This window comes from Acanthopagrus latus, chromosome 3, assembly GCF_904848185.1.
Source record: "Acanthopagrus latus isolate v.2019 chromosome 3, fAcaLat1.1, whole genome shotgun sequence".
Taxonomy (NCBI): Eukaryota; Metazoa; Chordata; class Actinopteri; order Spariformes; family Sparidae; genus Acanthopagrus; species Acanthopagrus latus.
Genome location: NC_051041.1, coordinates 5,500,728 through 5,519,203, shown reverse-complemented (window position 1 = coordinate 5,519,203; position 18,476 = coordinate 5,500,728). Strand labels below are relative to the sequence as shown.

Below are 18,476 nucleotides of genomic sequence, written 5' to 3'. Positions count from 1 at the left end.
TACATTCAAGCACTCATCCAAACAATTTGTATCAGTTTCACTCTGGGTTATTTATTCTTATTACTGAGTGTCATAATTTGTCAGAATGTTTTCCAGCATGTTCTTGTAACACCGGCTGGGGTGGACAGGAGTTATCTCAAAACATGACGTAAATAGATGAGATATGACAAAAAAGTTTCCCGGAAGCGACGTTGTTCTCTACAGTTGGTATTTCCTGACGGGTTTCCCTCGGTGGTGGTGGCGGAGGAGGGAGCAGCAGCTTCGGCAAGTTATACAAAATGAAACAGGATTACTCCGGAAATGCCACTATACTTTGACTACAGGCCTTCAGAAGCCGGAAACCATCAAGGATATACTTCAAGTATCAAAAAGGAAGTATTCATATGAAAAACGTGTCCTATTTTCCTTATAATGTATGTTATTTTACCTGTAAGCAGCATTTTATCGGTGTATTTTGTCATTGTGGAGCCAGTTTGATAAACTTTATACACTGATGGGTAAATATAATATATGCAGCAGTTCCCAGTCTGAGGGGTAAAAGGTACACAGAACTCCAGAACTGAGAAGCAAATAAGTAAATATGTGAAATAATAAAAAAAAAAATAATAATAAAAATTAACTTTTATAGGTCTAATATTTGTATTCCATAACATAAAATCTGGTCACCACTGAAGGACATCAGCAATCTGACAATTTGTCACAATTTGTCACCCGTCTAATGACGGGTGACAAATTGTTATTAGTTTATTTTGACGTTACAAAAGTTGATCTCTTTCATGTTTTACAGGCTGATTGTGTAGTTTTTACAATAACTGTTAGATAAATGTGGTTGAGAACCCAGCTGAGAAAACAGCTTTCCTCTAACTTTTAACTTTCTCTACACACATTGTTGTTGCTTTTCTCGCCTATGGCTTGTGAAGAGGCTTTGGGATGGAGTTAATGCCCACCATTTTCAGGCAAGTACTATAAACATACATATACGTATAAATCATTTTTACTTGTACTTCTGATACTTAACATTTATTAGGCCTCTATTTGTGTGTTTAATATCAGATACTTTAAGATTTTACTCAAGTACTATTTGCATGGGTGGCTTTTACCTTAACCAAAGTAATATATTGAAATGATGTCTTTGGTTCTGCTCATATGTGACTTTTGAGTACTTTTTAAAAACTGTGGAGCTCTAAAAAACAAAACAAAACAAAACAAAACAAAAAACTCATAAATTCGTCGTTGTTATGCTTTTGTTTTGAAGGAGAACTCCGGAAGTCAGATATTTCTATTCTCGCGAGCTTTATATGAGTGAGCGAGAGGGCGGTGTAAGTGCAGATTTCAGACCGGTTTCTAGCCGATACCGAGGAGGACGCCGGGGTACTGAACCCCTCATATCTGTTCGATAAAAGAAGAACAGCGGATTGTCACGTTCAGCCGACAGGGACGACGAATTCTACCGCTGACCAGGTAAATATTTATACCAGTGTTGTGTGTCGAGTTGCCAGTTAGACGCTAGTTGTCGACGGCTAAAGCTAACTGACGCTGTTAGCTTACCACCGCCGCTAACGACTATCAGTTAAAACTCAACCGACTCCGAGGCTAAATTGTCACAAACATTCACAGCGCTGAAAATAATCCCGATCTCCTTCCAGACACAAGACGAACAGCTCCAAACGTCGACAGCGGGGACATTTTGTACAACTTCGAGCTGTCATTTGCGGTAAGGCAGGTCGGGTGGAGAAGACTTCCAGCCGAGGGGGACCCCAAGCGGCCCGGTTCCACATCAGCGACCGGGGAGCCGCGAACCCAAGGAGCGGGGTGTCGAGCTGCAGAGCTATCGGCACGTTTTTAAACCGGTGCAGGGAGAAGTAATCACTGTGTGCCGGGTCACCCGGACAGAGACCTCATGAATGGAAATCGGAACAACAGGTGGGATCCCCTGACAAACGGCCATGCTTAACAGAGCTAATTTGGAGTTCGGGTGGTGCACTTGGGTTATTTGCAGGCGGTGTGCGGGGCTACACACACGCTTGACCTCCCCCATGTTTCACCACTGGGAGCTGCAAGTGTTTGAGGGTGATGTAGGCCATCATCACTGTGGGGAAATAAGTTGTCAGTCTGTCGGGGGCTCAGCTTGAAAACTCAAATTTCCATCTCTGGCTGCAACGAGTATATTGTTTTACTGGTCACTTCTGGCCTGCGTGTGTGTGTGTGTGTGCCTCAAACCAGTCTCACGGGTTACTTGTGTTGTCTACGTCATTCTTTGTCGGCTGTCAAAGGCAGGTGGTGATCCCGTCAGGTGTGCGTGAAGTCTGTGAGAGGCTGGCTCACTTTCAGAGAGGTGTGTGTGTGTGTGTGTGTCTTGGCCTGTGTGTGTGTGTGTGTGTGTGTGTGTGTGTGTGTGTGTGTGTGTGTGTTCATATCCGCTTGAGAGGCAGCCTTTCACACTAGCTGCTGCCATAGTTACCCAAGCTATTGAATAATGTTCAGTTAACCGCTGCCTGCGATAATTACAAATCAATTGAGCATGGCAGGACATTATTCAATTTACTGCGTTGCCAAGGGGCTCAATTTGTGAGTCACAGCTTGTGTATTATTGATGTTGTTGGGGCGAGTGCTGGACCAGGAGGGGGAGAAAACGGGCCAAACTGGTTCACTGAAACCAACCCATTTATTGTCCACTGGCTCCATTTTTCATCTTATTGAGCAGTTCAGAGCCAGGAGTTGCATCAGAGTCACGTTAAGATTTTTTTTTAAACAGTCAGATACATTAACAGACTCATGAATATTTAACTAAAAACATAATAACTGATGTGTCAGCGGATGTGAACATGGATTGTTCTATGGACACAGGACTTGGTGAAATGATTTTTCCTGTCACGGGACTCTTGAGGCGATCCACTTGCTTCAACAGTCTTCCCTTCATTTAGACTGAAATAATAGGACTGTGTGAACGTGAGACGTTGGTGCAGTTTATAGTCAGTTTCTCGAATTGAGAGTGAGAAGCGAAAAAGTCTACATATCGTTGCTGTTCCTTAAAGTCTGAACCACACAGATCAGCTAATCTATCTAATTTGTCTTGAAGTTCATCTTGCAAACACAGAGAGACCCCCAAGTTTTGCTTTGTGACATGTTTTGTGTTAATCCATCTTTTTAACGTTGTAATTTTACACATGAATCTCCAGTTTATCTGTGTTGAAATCGTTCCTGTTAAGTTCCCTTTCAGTAGCTTGAGAGATCTAAAAAAAAAAAAAAAAAAAATCCCACCTCACATCTAGATAAGAGCTGCAACAGACGTATATATTTTTTACAGTGTCAGAAAACTTTTAAAATAGCCATCATACACTCAGTAGTGTTACTTGACTTACAGTCTTAAGCAGAAAAAGTGAATCCTCTGAACTGAGAAACTCAAATTAGAGAATGTTTGGCCTTTTTGATCTTAAGTTAAACATTTATAAGTAACACTTTTCAGGTTTAAAAAGCATATATCTGCACAGCATGAAAGAAAAGTTTTAGTCCTGAGCATCAAGTGAAGTGATCTCAGGACATAACATCAGTGGAAGAGTCTATTAAAGTGTGTGGGTTGCATGTGTGGGCTGATACCGGCTGTGGTGCATTTGTATGATGAAGCAGACTGATAAGTTGTCATTAATTCTCTCCATTGTTGCTGAATCAGTACAGTGAACCTTTTGTGTTTTGGGGTCATTACAGCTGCTTTCTGTTTTGTACCTTTTTTTGAGGATGTTTTCCCACAATTCCTCCAAGAAACATTAAGTTAATTTTCTTTAGTGATAAAGTTTTGGTTTGAAAAATGTTTTACAAAAAGAACAAAATGTTCAGAGTGGCTGCAATTAATCAATTTGTTGCAGTTATCAAATTTATAGCCAGATAGTGTGATGATTAATCTGTTGGGGCAATTTTATAGAAAAAAAATGTCAAAATTCTCTTATGATACACTGGGATAAAATCAATAATGCATCACTTAATAAGACAGAAAACACAGCGATTGCAATGCCATCAAATATTAATATCTTACAAAACAAAAACAAATAACGACTTTACAAATAAAGTAAAACATAGCTGCTGTAGTCGCTGCTGCTCAGATGAGTGAGACAAATCTGTGTGCACCTGTTTTTCCTCCTCCTGTCAGAATGCCTTTAGTTGCCATAGAGAAACTGTCGCAACATGGGCGCTATCATCATGGGAACAGCACAGGGGAGGAAGAGACCTGGGGAGGGAGGCCTCGGCAGAAAGTTCAGTCCTTCACTGAAAGATGACTCCTTACGGCAGGTCCAGGGTCAGCTCTCGACCCTGACAGGAGCTGGAACAGTTTAAGACTTTTCAGCTGCTCTGTCACACTTATTTCACGGCCACAGTCATCACTACTGCTTTTTTTTCTCTCTCTCATTACAACACAGAACACCTCTCACTATTTTAACAGCTTGAGCTCTGTGCAGACTTTATGTCATGTCAGTCATCGATGTGTGTGGATCCTCTGACTCACATTGGTGGAAATTGTGTGGTTGTGTGATGTCAGGTCTTTTTTCACTGAGTACTTTCCAGTTTGGCATTTCTGAAAATTGGTGTCAAATTTGCGTGGTGTGTCACCCGCCTCCTTCTCCTTTCGTCTGGCAAAGGCCATGTCACTCAGCAGAAGTCTGTGAGCGCCGAGCCGGTCTTTATTCAAAATGTCACCAAACTCTGTAACCTTTTTATACGGTCATTATCAGATGGATGTGGGGGGGAGCAGTTTCGTCTGGGTTGTTTCAGTTTTGTCAGATTGACATGAGGCAATTTCTAACGTCCCTGACCATCTTCAGGCCCAGCAGCCTCCGGCTGTTCTTTCCTCCCCATTAACCACTTCCTTTCTACAGTTAGTCTGCCTCTTAGAGCTTCTTTGAAGAGGTATAATACAGTGATGAGTGGAGATTTGGGCTCTGTTTTTAGCCTTGAATTTACATAAATGCAGCTGATGGATACTGTAGGTCAGTTTTTATGTTTTTTTGTGGGATAATGTGCCACATCAAATGTTGGGGATCAGATAGATCCTGATGTACACATTTTTTTTTCTAACTTACCTTTATTTGGCATGTGTTGTTGCAGGAGCCGTTGGAGCCCAAGCCCTTTTTACGTTGCCACGGCGACCTGGCTATGGCACCATTGGGAAGCCCATCAAGCTTCTGGCCAACTGCTTCCAGGTGGAAATACCCAAGATTGACGTCTACCTGTATGAGGTGGACATCAAGCCTGATAAATGTCCTCGCCGGGTCAACAGGTAACAGACTGAAGCTGGTTTATGTCTTTACAACCATCATCAGGACTTTGTTTGTCAAATTTGGCTACTTTCAGTGTGTCGTTTTATGCCTGAAAAGTCTTCAGCTGTGTATACCTACATTCATTCTGTATGGTGATTGTGTGTGTTACTTTACCTGGTGTTTTTCTTTTTTTCAGGGAGGTGGTGGACTCCATGGTACAACATTTCAAGGTGACCATCTTTGGTGATTGTCTGCCAGTTTACGATGGGAAGAGAAGCCTCTACACAGCTAACCCACTTCCTGTCGCCACTGGTGGGGTAAGACTGTCTGCCGCTCTCTGTCAGCTCGCACTTGTGTTAAACCAAGTCATATTTAATCAGACGACACTAACCCTGGTTTTCTTCATCAGGTCGATCTGGATGTCACCCTGCCAGGTGACGGCGGGAAGGACCGGCCATTTAAAGTCACAATCAAGTTTGTGTCATTGGTCAGCTGGCACATGCTGCACGAAGTGTTGACGGGACGCGCTGTTGCAGAGCCGGTTGACCTGGAGAAACCCATCAGTACCAACCCTGTTCATGCTGTGGACGTCGTCCTTCGACACCTGCCCTCCATGAAGTAAGTTGTTTTCTCCCTGTTTTTTGACACCTCTTTGTAGGAATGTCCAATGACTAGAAGATAAAGACAAGAGTTACAATCTAAATAGCACTGAATTAAGCATGAGAGGATTATTTTCTGTTGATTAGTTCTAGTCATGAAATATTATCAGTGAATACTTCCATCCTGGAGCTACTGGAAAGCTCCCTGAATTTGTGATGCAGTATTGAAACCACGGCGTTGTCACAAGATCAAAACACACTTGTTTCCCTAAATTTAGTATGTTAGGTGGGCCGAGTGTGATTTGAGTGTAACTTGGAGACGCAGATAAAGAGCATCTTTTATGTAATCTTACTCAAGATATGCCATGTGCTAAATCCATTAACCAAAATAGCTTTAAGTAACATTAACTGAAAACCTTTTATAGCCTCCCGTGGTTTCAGACCTGTAACTCAGACAGAGCTTGTGTTTGCTGCACCCAATGAACCACACAGGAAATGCAACCAAATCCCAGCCGTGGTGGAGTGTTTTTGTTGGTGCTCTTCTAACCTTGTTGTCACCTTTGTGAACTCTTCTGTCCTCATCAGGTACACACCTGTCGGACGATCCTTCTTCTCCTCCCCAGAGGGCTACGATCACCCGCTAGGTGGAGGTAGAGAAGTTTGGTTTGGCTTCCATCAGTCGGTTCGGCCAGCCATGTGGAAGATGATGCTCAACATTGATGGTGAGTAAGCACTCTGGGAGAGTGTGTGACAACATTATGGATCCTGTAGAGAAACAGAGTTTTTGTTAAAGAATAAAATCCTTCTTGTTTAACCAGAAACTTCCACTGTCACTCTTGCCAAGTCCCCCAGACTCCATTTACTGAAACGTCATATTAAATGTCAAATCGCCATAAAACGCACGTCATTCAAGACTGAAGCTGGTGGATTTGGAGAAAACAACATAGAGGTTGTTTTTGATTGAACAAAATGGATTTTACGCCTTAACAAGTGAAGGAATCCTGTCCATAATTAATGACACTTGAAATAAAAATCTGAGCCTGTCAGTGGCAAAAACATACTTTTTTGTGGTCAGAGTTGCTCTCAGGAGTAACACTGCAGCTGGTGGAGGGCGTCTTCTGGACCAGTTAGTCATTAACACATCAAAATATGTAAAAATAAGACCTATGTTTAGAAATAATTGGATTCTGCACTTTGGCATCTTATTTTCTTGATCCTGGTGATCTTGTTTATGAGCAGCATTCCTTCTCATGTGCAGGCACTGGTCAGCGAACACTCTGCTTCAAATTTTTCACCTTGTCCTGCATCATTTCAGTGTCAGCCACAGCTTTCTACAAAGCCCAGCCAGTGATCCAGTTCATGTGTGAGGTCCTCGACATTCACAACATTGACGAGCAGCCACGCCCTCTCGCTGACTCCCACAGGGTCAAGTTCACCAAAGAGATCAAAGGTATGTCACAGTGGAAAGGCAGAGGTTGGTTTCATTGTGCAGCAGTATAAGCCTTACCCTAACTTCTGGATGCTGTCAAAGGCCCTTTTAGAGTTAAATATTTTCTAATGCAGTTTTATTTGATACACAAAGGAGTTTCAAATTAAAGCTTTATCTTGGTGAGGGAAGAATTTAAGCACGTTAAGTTGTTCCGCTCCAATTATTTGAATGTTCTGGATGCTTATTTACATCGATGCCGCCACCATCCTCACAGGTCTTAAAGTGGAAGTGACACACTGTGGAACCATGCGTAGGAAGTACAGAGTCTGCAATGTAACAAGACGCCCTGCCAGCCTCCAGACGTATGTTTCCTACATTGCACTCCAGTAGCTGTGAACCTGCAATCAAAGCTGTTGTTTGTGTCATCGGCTTACATTAACAGGAGATTCTTGTCGCCTTGCAATCCACAGATTTCCACTGCAGCTTGAGAATGGTCAGACTGTTGAGCGTACAGTGGCGCAGTACTTCAGAGAGAAGTACAATCTGCAGCTGAAGTACCCCCACCTGCCTTGTCTGCAGGTGGGCCAGGAGCAGAAACACACCTACCTGCCTCTGGAGGTAAAGACTGACAAAGAGGAGACGGTTTTACTGTGAAGTTAATCAGTTTTTTTTGTTTTTACGAGTTTTATACAATAAATTCAATCATCTTTTTCTGAATCAACTAACATGAACACAACGTCGGACTGGATGAATGACGTGGAAATTCAGTGTGAATATCAGGCTGGTTTACGAACTGGATTAAACCTGAACTTCCATTTTTAGGTGTGCAACATTGTAGCCGGGCAGCGCTGCATTAAAAAACTAACAGACAACCAGACGTCGACCATGATCAAAGCCACCGCTCGCTCAGCACCAGACAGACAGGAGGAGATCAGCAGACTGGTGAGTATCTCGTGGAACAGGGATTAAATGGCACGAGGCTTCTTTTTTTCCTGTTATATCAAACTTTTTTCTGTTTTAGGTGAGGAGTGCAAATTACGAGGCCGACCCGTTCGTCCAGGAGTTTCAGTTCCGCGTGCGCGATGAGATGGCGCAGGTGACGGGCCGCGTCCTGCCGGCCCCCATGCTGCAATATGGCGGCAGGGTGAGCTCTGAACAATTTATGGTACCTTCCCTTTAAATCACGCTTCATATGCATGTGTGTTTGTCAACATTTTTCTTTGTGTGTGAGTGTGAATCAGCAGGGTTTCCTCCACTTTGCTTCAAGATGGTCCAATAATTTGACATTTGGTGGCCAAAACAAAAAACTATTATTGGACTCGTTCAGCAGGAGGGTAAACATTTTAAACTGAGCCACAAACAACACATTTGGACACATTTCTGTGTGGAAACCCTGAAATCACAATCTGAAGTTGTACTTTTCTCCCTGTTTGCATTTTGTTTATCGCATATATTTTCTCCTGTTTTTAGACAGACATGATGCTGTGGTTTTATATTCTTTAACACATGCATGCTGTTCTAAAATATCATGCAAATGGGCACTTTTAATTTGAAAGAATTCTCTGTTTTGCATGTCAGCCATTCAAAATAACATTTTATTCCAGTGCGTGACACGCTAAATGCATGACCCAATCAGTAGCAAGCACAGATAAAACCTCTGAAGTTGATTTGTCTTCAGTCACTCTCAGCCTTTAGCAATAATCAAAAGCCCTTCATCTTGAGATCCCCACTGGCTGTCTGAACCCTTTAAATCTTTGAATCCATACATTTTTTCCGTGTCCTCGTACTGTTTGTGTCTGTGTGACTGTCAGCCCCAGCAGATCAACCCTGCACTGTCGTTGCAGAACCGCACGGTGGCCACACCCAGCCACGGGGTGTGGGACATGAGGGGGAAGCAGTTTCACACCGGAGTGGAGATCAAGATGTGGGCCATCGCCTGCTTCGCCACCCAGAGGCAGTGCAGAGAAGAGATCCTGAAGTGAGTGAAGTGACAGTTGGCTCGCTTAGTTTGGTCTAGTTACACCCATTTTTGCACAAAGCTGTGAAGAAAATCATACGTTTAAAAATCTAATCCAAGTTAAATTAAGATTTAGATGGATCAAAAAACATATTTTTGTGGGGTAATTACACCAGGGTATAACGTTTGATTATATATTCACTGATTGATGAGCAATAAATTACCCTTCAAGAGACAAGTAGAATTACAGACTTTCCATCAATAAATCACAATAAACCAGCACTCTGCTCGTAGTGACATTTAAAAACCCATAAAAATGAAGTGCACATGTATAATTATTCTTTTCTTCATGCATAGGAGCTTCACTGACCAGCTGCGTAAAATCTCAAAGGATGCTGGGATGCCAATTCAAGGCCAGCCGTGCTTCTGTAAATATGCCCAAGGAGCGGACAGCGTGGAGCCCATGTTCAGACACCTGAAGAACACCTACGGAGGGCTGCAGCTCATCATCGTGATCCTGCCTGGAAAAACACCCGTCTACGGTACGAAATAACTCAGAAATGAAGGCAAACTTAACTCTCTTCATGTGAGGTTTGTGAGGAGTTTTAAGCACGTACATTTAACATTGAATGATGACTTAAGGGAATATTCAACGTCTTCCCCACAGCGGAGGTGAAGCGGGTGGGTGACACCCTCCTCGGCATGGCCACTCAGTGTGTGCAGGTGAAGAATGTGGTGAAGACGTCCCCGCAGACCCTCTCAAACCTCTGCCTCAAGATCAACGTCAAACTGGGAGGAATCAACAACATCCTGGTTCCTCACCAACGGTACCCTCAACACAGAAATGTCATCTTCTTGCCAAATTGTTATGAATTTGTCTGCTTGACTGACAGATTTATTTTCTTTTCCTTCCAGACCTTCTGTGTTCCAGCAGCCTGTCATCTTCCTCGGGGCTGATGTCACTCATCCTCCAGCCGGAGATGGGAAAAAGCCATCTATCGCAGCGGTGAGATTTCACTTCAGAAAAAGAAACACTTGGCCAACTGTCCTATATTTTCTTTTGACTTAGACGACTCTTATAGAAAGCCTTTAATTGCACTTGATCTCCCTGAAATAATGTTGCAACCATTTTGGTGCTCATGTTCACTGGTGATGTGATGTTTAGTACAGGACAGAGTTTCTGTATTATTTGAGTGTTTATAACATGGAAGGGCGACATAATAAAATCACAAACTGTTTCTTAAACATTATAATTGCTGACCCCTCTGACTGATGCTGTACCTGTGCAGGTTGTGGGCAGCATGGACGCCCATCCCAGCAGGTACTGTGCTACAGTGCGGGTCCAGAGGCCCAGACAGGAGGTCATCCAGGACTTGGCCTCTATGGTGCGAGAGCTCTTGATCCAGTTCTACAAGTCGACCCGCTACAAGCCGACCAGGATCATCTTCTACAGGGACGGAGTGTCAGAGGGACAGTTCAGACAGGTACAACAACTGGTTTCACCTTTTATTTCTTCCATGTTTTGTCAGGCAGTTTGAAATAACTAATGCCAGTTTAAAAAAACCTTTACTTGTAGGTGTATTATCTTCCATCAAGGCAGCAATTTGATTGTTTTATTCAGCACCTCGAGACTAAATGTGCACTCTAGATTCCTCATGTTCTCCAATGAAAGTTTTAGGAGATTCAGTTGTTCAAAAGAGTTTCTTGCATTCTTTACGTTCATCTGATCTGATTTATAAAGTTGCTCAAAGACTCCAACACGTATTTTTTTGGGGGGGATTGGTGACCAGGTTGTTTTCTCAGCATCTCTAACTGCATGTTTGCATGCAGGTTCTGTACTACGAGCTGCTGGCCATCAGGGAGGCTTGCATCAGCCTCGAGAAGGATTACCAGCCGGGGATTACTTACATCGTCGTACAGAAACGCCATCACACACGTCTCTTCTGTGCAGATCGCAACGAGCGGGTGGGTAACACAAGGAGCTCAGCACTGAGACTTGTTGTTGTTGTTATTGTTGTTGTTGTTGTTGTTGTTGTTATCACTACCTCTTGCCTCCGTTTGATATGATTTTTTAAATTTATATTTCTGGTGTTACCCTCTCTTCAGTGTCTTTGTTTAATTGTTTCCCTCTCAGGTTGGACGAAGTGGAAACATTCCTGCCGGCACCACCGTGGACACAGACATCACTCACCCCTACGAGTTTGACTTTTACCTCTGCAGTCATGCTGGAATCCAGGTGAACTACACTAAAAACCCTAAACTATGGCTTTAGATTTACCTCCTTACTCTGTTGAACAACAAGACCTCTTCGCTGCTTCAAGTAATTTTATCCGCTGATTGTTTGGAGCTTCTCTCTCTTGGGTGCGATTAACTTGGCTTTCCTCTCCTCCCTCCAGGGTACGAGCCGGCCTTCCCACTACCACGTTCTGTGGGACGACAACTGTTTCACCGGTGACGAGTTCCAGCTCCTCACCTACCAGCTGTGCCACACCTACGTCCGCTGCACGCGCTCCGTCTCCATCCCAGCGCCGGCTTACTACGCCCACCTGGTGGCCTTCCGCGCTCGCTACCACCTGGTCGACAAAGAGCACGACAGGTCAGGAAAAACAGACTTTTTTGTTAGAAATTAATGGCAAATGTCTTTATATGAAGTCCGACATTCTTTTCAAATTAAGATTTATTATTTCAAAATTAAGCAGTTTTCTGAAATCTGATCAAATTTTACAGGTTAAACTGCTTAAAGTATATGAAATAGTTAAACCCATACTGTCTTTTTTTTATATACTTGCATTTACCTGTTGGCAAAATGTAGGTCAACCCTGCTCCCCCTCATAAGCATATTCCTGTACCTACATGAGCTGGACTAAATATATCTTTGTTCTGACCTCCATTGCCTCAAAAAAAAGATGATTTGTCCATAAATCAGCTTTATGGTTATGGATCAACTGGTTTATCCTTATCAATTAACAAAATGTATCATATCCTGATTGTCGTTTCCTCCTGACAGTGCGGAGGGCAGCCACGTCTCAGGGCAGAGTAACGGCAGGGACCCGCAAGCGCTGGCCAAGGCCGTTCAGATCCACCACGACACACTGAGGACCATGTACTTCGCCTGAACGCGCCCTCCGCTTCCCTCCATCTTTCCCAGCCAGTCTCAGAGTCCAACTTCCATCAGCCGCCTCTTGTCATCGCGCAGAGCGCCCCCCGCTGGGCTGGTGCAGCTTTGGTCAGCGGGCCTCGACGGTTGCGACTGCAGGCTGCGTGAGGATGTAATAAGCCAGAGAGGAGTCACAGCCACATTATGCAAGTTGAAACCAGCCAATCGTTTCTGTGCTCCCGCTCGTGCATCTCTTATCTCCTCTGCTGTATTTAAAATCCTTATGGACTGTGTCTACTTTCAAGCTCGCAAGTCACGTCCTCGCCTTCCAGCAGCTCAAAGTTTTAATTTGCTGTTTGTTTGTTTTTTTTTTTCCTTTTGTGTGTGCGTAAAGATGGCGGAGCAGCAGGGAAAACAAAAACTGACGATTCTTTTGGTGCATGAAGCAGAGCCAGAGATGACCTGACTTGCTCCGTAGCCTCACGTTGAGCCTAAATGTTGCTGGTTGATATTGTAGACGGTTTTTATGCGTTTTTTGTTTTTGTGGGTTTTCAGCTTGTCTAGATCCAATATGTGTTATATTTCTCTGTCGAGCTAATGTGTGATTGCCATGGCAACACGTTAAGCTGAGTACGCCCGTAGTTGGCAGGCTGCCTTTCAGCGGTTACTCTTCTGTCGCCCTTTAAGCCAGTGGTTCCTCACAGTCATTCAGCCAGACAGTAGGAAGCATGACTCTGCACTCTACCAACACAGACACTGAATGAATCTTAATTCTTTTTTTTTTTTTTTTTTTTTTTTTTTACGAAGCCACGTACAGCCATCGATGAGGTATTGTGTATCGCTTGTTGCCTTACTGCGAGGCGAGGTGCATAAAGAGGACTGCTAGAAAACAATGCCATGGCCACAAAATGGACAATTTTAAACTTCTTTCACTTCTAGTTCAGCTTGGTACAAAGTGTAATACCAAACGTTTCTCGTGTGTTTTATTCCTCTTGCTATTTATGAGTTTGTTTTCATTTTAACTTAAATTAACGTTCGTTTTCAGCAATAGAGCAGAGTAGACGGTTTATATCTTCTGACGACCACAAACCTTTTTGACGTTTTTTGAGGAACTGACCAATGTAGTTGTCAAGAACTCCTTCAGTGCAATAAGGTGTTAACGCAGAGTGAGCAGGTTTGAGCCGCGAATGTTTTTTCGACGAGTATTGGTGCGCTAAAAACATAGTTTACGAGTGAGTTTTTGGCAGGTGACAATGAGCTTGGAGTCAGGAATGTAAAGTGTTTGACATTCTTGGGAACAAGTAGGACTGAAGCCACAGGGGTGTGGATCAGTCGTGAGGTGGGATGGTTAATGTTTGGAGAGATTAAACAAAGTGCCTGATTCGGGTAGATGTGAACTGTTGGAAGGTTTTTAATCGTATGTTGGTTCGGGTGCCTCTGATAATGCATTCAGTGAAATGGGCTCAGAATCCCTCAACACATGCCAAGTTTCTGTGATTATCCCTGATGTTTAGGTTTCTCCTAAGCAGGACATAATTACATCCATATCGATTTAACACACTTAGTTTCTGTGATCAGAGTTTGATCATCACATACAACAACGCTTACATTGGTTAGGAAATTCGACAAACTGTTTTCTCCAGTTATATCGGTCTTATCGCTCAGTGATCCTCAGTGAGTTCTTGTGTTTCCTAGAGAAGTTCATGCTAATTTCATAGTCTAAACACTCAGTGGCCATTTTTATTCGTTACACTTGTCAAATTCAAACGACCATTCTGCCATAAAGTCGACTTTATGATGCCTGTAACGCTCAGGTGTTGACATAAATGTTTTAGTTAACTTCTGTAACAGAATATTAGAAACGCATCGATATTATGTGATCCAGTACGATAACACATTTAACACTATAACGAAGCATGATTAAATTTAACCAATTCTGACAACGTCAAGAAAAAACTGAGTGTTATAAACTTCATAACGTGCGTTGCTGTCGTGGCGTTAGATTGTACAGGTGTAACGAGTAAAGTGGCCACTGAGCTTCTGCACTTTCTTCTCCGGGTAATTTTTTTTCCAAATAATCATCTAATATGTCATGAGCTCTAAGAAACATACAACAAATCTTGTTAAGATCACAGGAAGAAAACAAAAATATTAAAAATCACACTTGTTGCGCTGCTGTTGTTCACTAAGATGCAGTTTGAAAATGTAAAGTTTTTAGACAGACGAAGACGAACGTTAAGTCATCGCTGCTCGCTGAGTCTGTTCACCTGTAGAGCTGCAACAATTGATCGATTAGTTGTGAAATCGCATATTAACTATTTTAATAAAATTTGAATATTTTTTTTAGACTAAGAGGTACACTTCTATGACAATAAGTGATTATAGTTGTAACACCGACTGACATTTTTTGCCATTCCCTGAGATTTTGTAGACAAAACAGTCGATTTAATCAAGACAATAATCAACAGATTCATCAACAATGAAAATAATGAATAGCTGCAGTTCTGCTCACCTGGCTTTTTTTTTTTTCAGCTCTTCATATTGTACAGTTTTGAGTAGCTGCAACTAACAATTACTTTCATCATCAGTTCATCTGGAAATGATTATTTGTCTGAATCATTTCGCCCATAAACTGTCTTTGTAAAGGTCCATTATGTAGGATTTAGGAGAATCTATTAGCAAAATGAAATGTTATTCATAATCATGTTTTTCATTAGTGTATATTAACCTGAAATTAATTATAGTTATTGTGTTTTGGTTGCCTTTTAAAATGAACTGTTTATATCTACAGAGTGAGCAGGTCCTCTTCTACAGAGTCCGCCATGTTTCTACTGTAGCCCAGAGAGGACAAACCAAGGTCCAGTTTCAACCTTTTTAAAAATGTCTGCTCTAACTTCCAGCAGTCAAAGAAGAAGTATCAGATTTATCTATTTATCGCCGAAAAATGACCAAAAATATCTTTCTGTTATCATAAACGGTTTTCTGTCAACTCTAAATCAAAGACAGCACTTCTAAAATTAAAAAAAAGAAAAAACCTTTCTACTTCGGAGAAAACAGTCTGTCTTTATGCAAAGTGGAACAGACGCTTGTATTATAACAAATTAATAATCAAAAGGACGTCTACTTTAATGCCTTTTTTTTAAATATCTGATTTTGGATTCCTGGTCCTTCATGGTCTTGCAGTATAGTTTAACACAGACGAAGCCTTTGGGTTTCGTCACTCGGACCAAACCAACGTGCCTGGTCGGGTCGGGGTGAGGGTGGAGGACTCTGGGGGGGTGTTAACTCTCTACTCTCTCAGCCTTACAGCGTCGTGCTGATGGGCTCTGTACTGCTAACTGTGCTTAGTCACCAAACTGAAGCTGCTATAACAAAACACATTATTTAATAATTCATCAGATACATATAGGCTATATATTGATACAGAGAGATGAAGAGGATATGGTATTTTACTGCACTTAAAAAGACGCACGTGTTTTAAGGTTGTGATGCTGAAGATGTTTGTTGTTTCCAGGCGAAGTTTGATCAGATATTCTTTCGTTTGGAGCGTTTTTTAATTGGAAGAATGTCAGAACCGGTTGTCCCCTTCTGTGTTTGTTGTCACGTTGAAGCTGTTTCTTAACGTCGGACATTACCAGCATTTGATTTTACTTGAAGAAAATTTAGTCGTGGGCATGTTTAACATTGTTGGCTAGTGCTCTGCTTGTTTTTTGACAGTCTGTATTTAGAGCCTTATTACAGGAATCCCTTGTCCCGCTCGTAACGCCACGTACAGTAAATCGACCTCTGGACATCAGATGCCTTTTTTCTCAAAAAAAAAAATTTAAAAAATAAAAGCATTTTTAAGTCAGAATTGAGATATATTTATATGTAAAGATATTAATGTAATGCACACACCTTATTTTTTCTAACAAAGTCCTATTTGGAGCAGAAGCGTTGATAGCTGTAGTGAAATATGGCGTTTAATAATATTAATAATAATAATAATAATAATCATAGTGGTCTGTGATTAATTTTTTTTTCCAAATTTGTTAATGCAATAGGTTTACTTGTGTGAAAAACTGCTTGGTGGAGATTGTCGGGGTTGTTTTTGTCATGTAAAAGTGATCCGATGAGCCGTCAGCCCTCCTCTGCAGCGACCTGTGAAGACCTCCCCTCTCTACTGTTATTTTAAATCATCTCAAAAGCTCGTCAAAAGATGTGATGAGGTTAACATATTTCTCATAGCATGTGCTGCAAACTGCAACAAAGAAATTTTTTTTTTTTTTTTTTTTTTTTTTTGCATATTTGACGACGAGCGGAGGAGGGTTGAGAGTTCGTCCTCCGTTAACAGACTGTGCCTTTCCTGATGGTGCTGAAAAAAAAAATAAATCAAAGAGATCTTAACTTTCAGAAAGGGCAGCGAGGCCCAAGTTGATAAGTATATATTGATACATGACAATACTGTAAGGTGTGAGTGTGTGTGTGTGTACATGGGTTGTGTGTGAGCGTGTGTGTGTGTGTGTGTGTGTGTGTGGATACCTCTGACATATGCCAAGAACACAAAATATGCAGAACTGATCCGTGTGGAGCTGACCGGACCAAAAGGCCTGTGGGGATCAGTTTAGTGGGCGGGCACTCGCAAGCACAACCCAAAAAAACCTAACATTTCTTAAGATTAGAGACAAGAAGGGGAACACTCATGACTCTGTAGGTAACGAGTAGCTCGGTGTAGACTTTATGTAGCATTATTTATTTATCCTTATCTGTATAGGAACATGACGCCTCCCGTACTGCCTGTGAACACGTTATGTTCCTCTTTTTAATTTATGTGTTCATTCTCGGATGAACGGCAATAATGAAGTTTCTGTGCAATCACTTCTTCTGGCCTCGCATTGTCATTATCACCACCTGTTTTTTTTCTTTTATGAATTTCTTTTATCTTCTAATGTGAAATTTAGACGTTTACAGAATTTGGGATAGTTGTTTGGTTGAGTCGTTCCTCCACGAGTGCCCGTTTCTCATGTTAAGGGATTCCCCACGATAATAAATCTCTGAACCTCTGTGGTTGGCTGCATATCGTACTCAAAAAGAAAAATAATGTTTGGGTTTCACAGTATATTAATGTGCTTTTTTTTTTGTTTTTTTTGTTTTTCTGCCTGATTATGAAATGGTGTCACTTTTTAGAATTAAAACCGTATGTCAAGACCTTTTTTTTTTTTTTTTTTTTTGTCTTAACACTCATCTGATCCTGGTCCTAAGTTGAGCCTTTTTATTCGGTTGTCATATTTAATTTTTTGAATAAATACTCTATGTATGAAAATGTGTGTGTTTGATGTTTGGACAGCAGGGTGTAAAATCATGTTGTCATCTGCACTTAGAAAAGAAAATGGAACAGTTTACGAAGCACATGATATCGATCGCTACACAATCAGAAGCTAATAATGTGTAATGAGTGATGAGCTTGTACAACATCGACCAGACCTGTTCAACTGGTGGACCTTCAAGAACCTAATTATGGCCCTTTGATACACATTCGATTGGTCAGTCTGTTGCTAAACATAAAAATACATTTCACTACATTAAAAAGTTTTAACCCAGGCTGTTTGAGCAGAGGGAACTGAGAATCAGACTGACAGCCTACTTCTTCACTACTTTGTTCCCGTACTGTTTTGTAAATCTGTTCCTTATTTCAATTATTCAAAATGTCTCGAACTCAGACATATTTACCTTTTCATAAGTGGATAAACAAGCTGTTCTCAGAGGAAAATAAGCTCCCCAGAACAGTTTGATGCTAGACAGGTGGCAGGGTCCGCCTCATATAAACAAAGTGGAATGGTATGAAAGTCAGTTTGTTTATTCTGTTTATTCACTCATGAAAATGAAAAGTTTATTTATTTAGTTTGTTCAGCATTTGTTAGAATAAATTGATGAAAATCTGAAGATTAAAATTTCTTCCCCAAAACTACATAATGCAACTTAAAGTATACTTTGCTGATGAAAAATGAATAAAAACTAGACGATATTTAACTTTATTTACGACAAGCTGCGACTTTTTAAAGTCAAAATGATCTTTTAAAATATACAAACATTGTATGTGAAGTTCACGGAACAATTCACGCAGGATCAAAACATTGACTGGCTTTCTAGTTCGTAAATATACTTG

The 18,476-nt window shown here is 41.5% G+C and overlaps 1 protein-coding gene across 4 annotated transcripts; it reads left to right on the top strand.

Moving 5' to 3' along the window:
* Window positions 1-1,291: 1,291 nt before the first annotated feature.
* On the top strand, window positions 1,292-17,541 carry ago3b (argonaute RISC catalytic component 3b). Of its 4 annotated transcripts, none has more exons than XM_037092934.1 (20): window positions 1,292-1,461; window positions 1,647-1,923; window positions 5,098-5,269; window positions 5,446-5,566; window positions 5,659-5,867; window positions 6,434-6,570; window positions 7,164-7,298; window positions 7,552-7,639; window positions 7,748-7,895; window positions 8,100-8,219; window positions 8,299-8,421; window positions 9,122-9,255; window positions 9,592-9,776; window positions 9,902-10,061; window positions 10,150-10,240; window positions 10,524-10,718; window positions 11,065-11,199; window positions 11,369-11,470; window positions 11,631-11,830; window positions 12,242-17,541. In XM_037092934.1, the coding sequence occupies exons 2-20, from the start codon at window positions 1,905-1,907 to the stop codon at window positions 12,348-12,350; spliced, it is 2,583 nt and encodes an 860-aa protein (XP_036948829.1). In that variant the 5' UTR covers window positions 1,292-1,461; window positions 1,647-1,904; the 3' UTR covers window positions 12,351-17,541. The 4 variants fall into 4 exon arrangements, with proteins under 4 accessions (XP_036948829.1, XP_036948827.1, XP_036948828.1 ...); XM_037092932.1 differs by having other exon boundaries at window positions 9,089-9,255; XM_037092933.1 differs by having other exon boundaries at window positions 8,299-8,442.
* Window positions 17,542-18,476: the final 935 nt, after the last annotated feature.

Coding starts and splice junctions, on each gene's coding strand:
- ago3b (XM_037092931.1), top strand. Junction 5,868..6,433: donor CGACACCTGCCCTCCATGAA/GTAAGTTGTTTT, acceptor TGTCCTCATCAG/GTACACACCTGTCGGACGAT. Junction 10,062..10,149: donor ATCCTGGTTCCTCACCAACG/GTACCCTCAACA, acceptor TTTTCCTTCCAG/ACCTTCTGTGTTCCAGCAGC.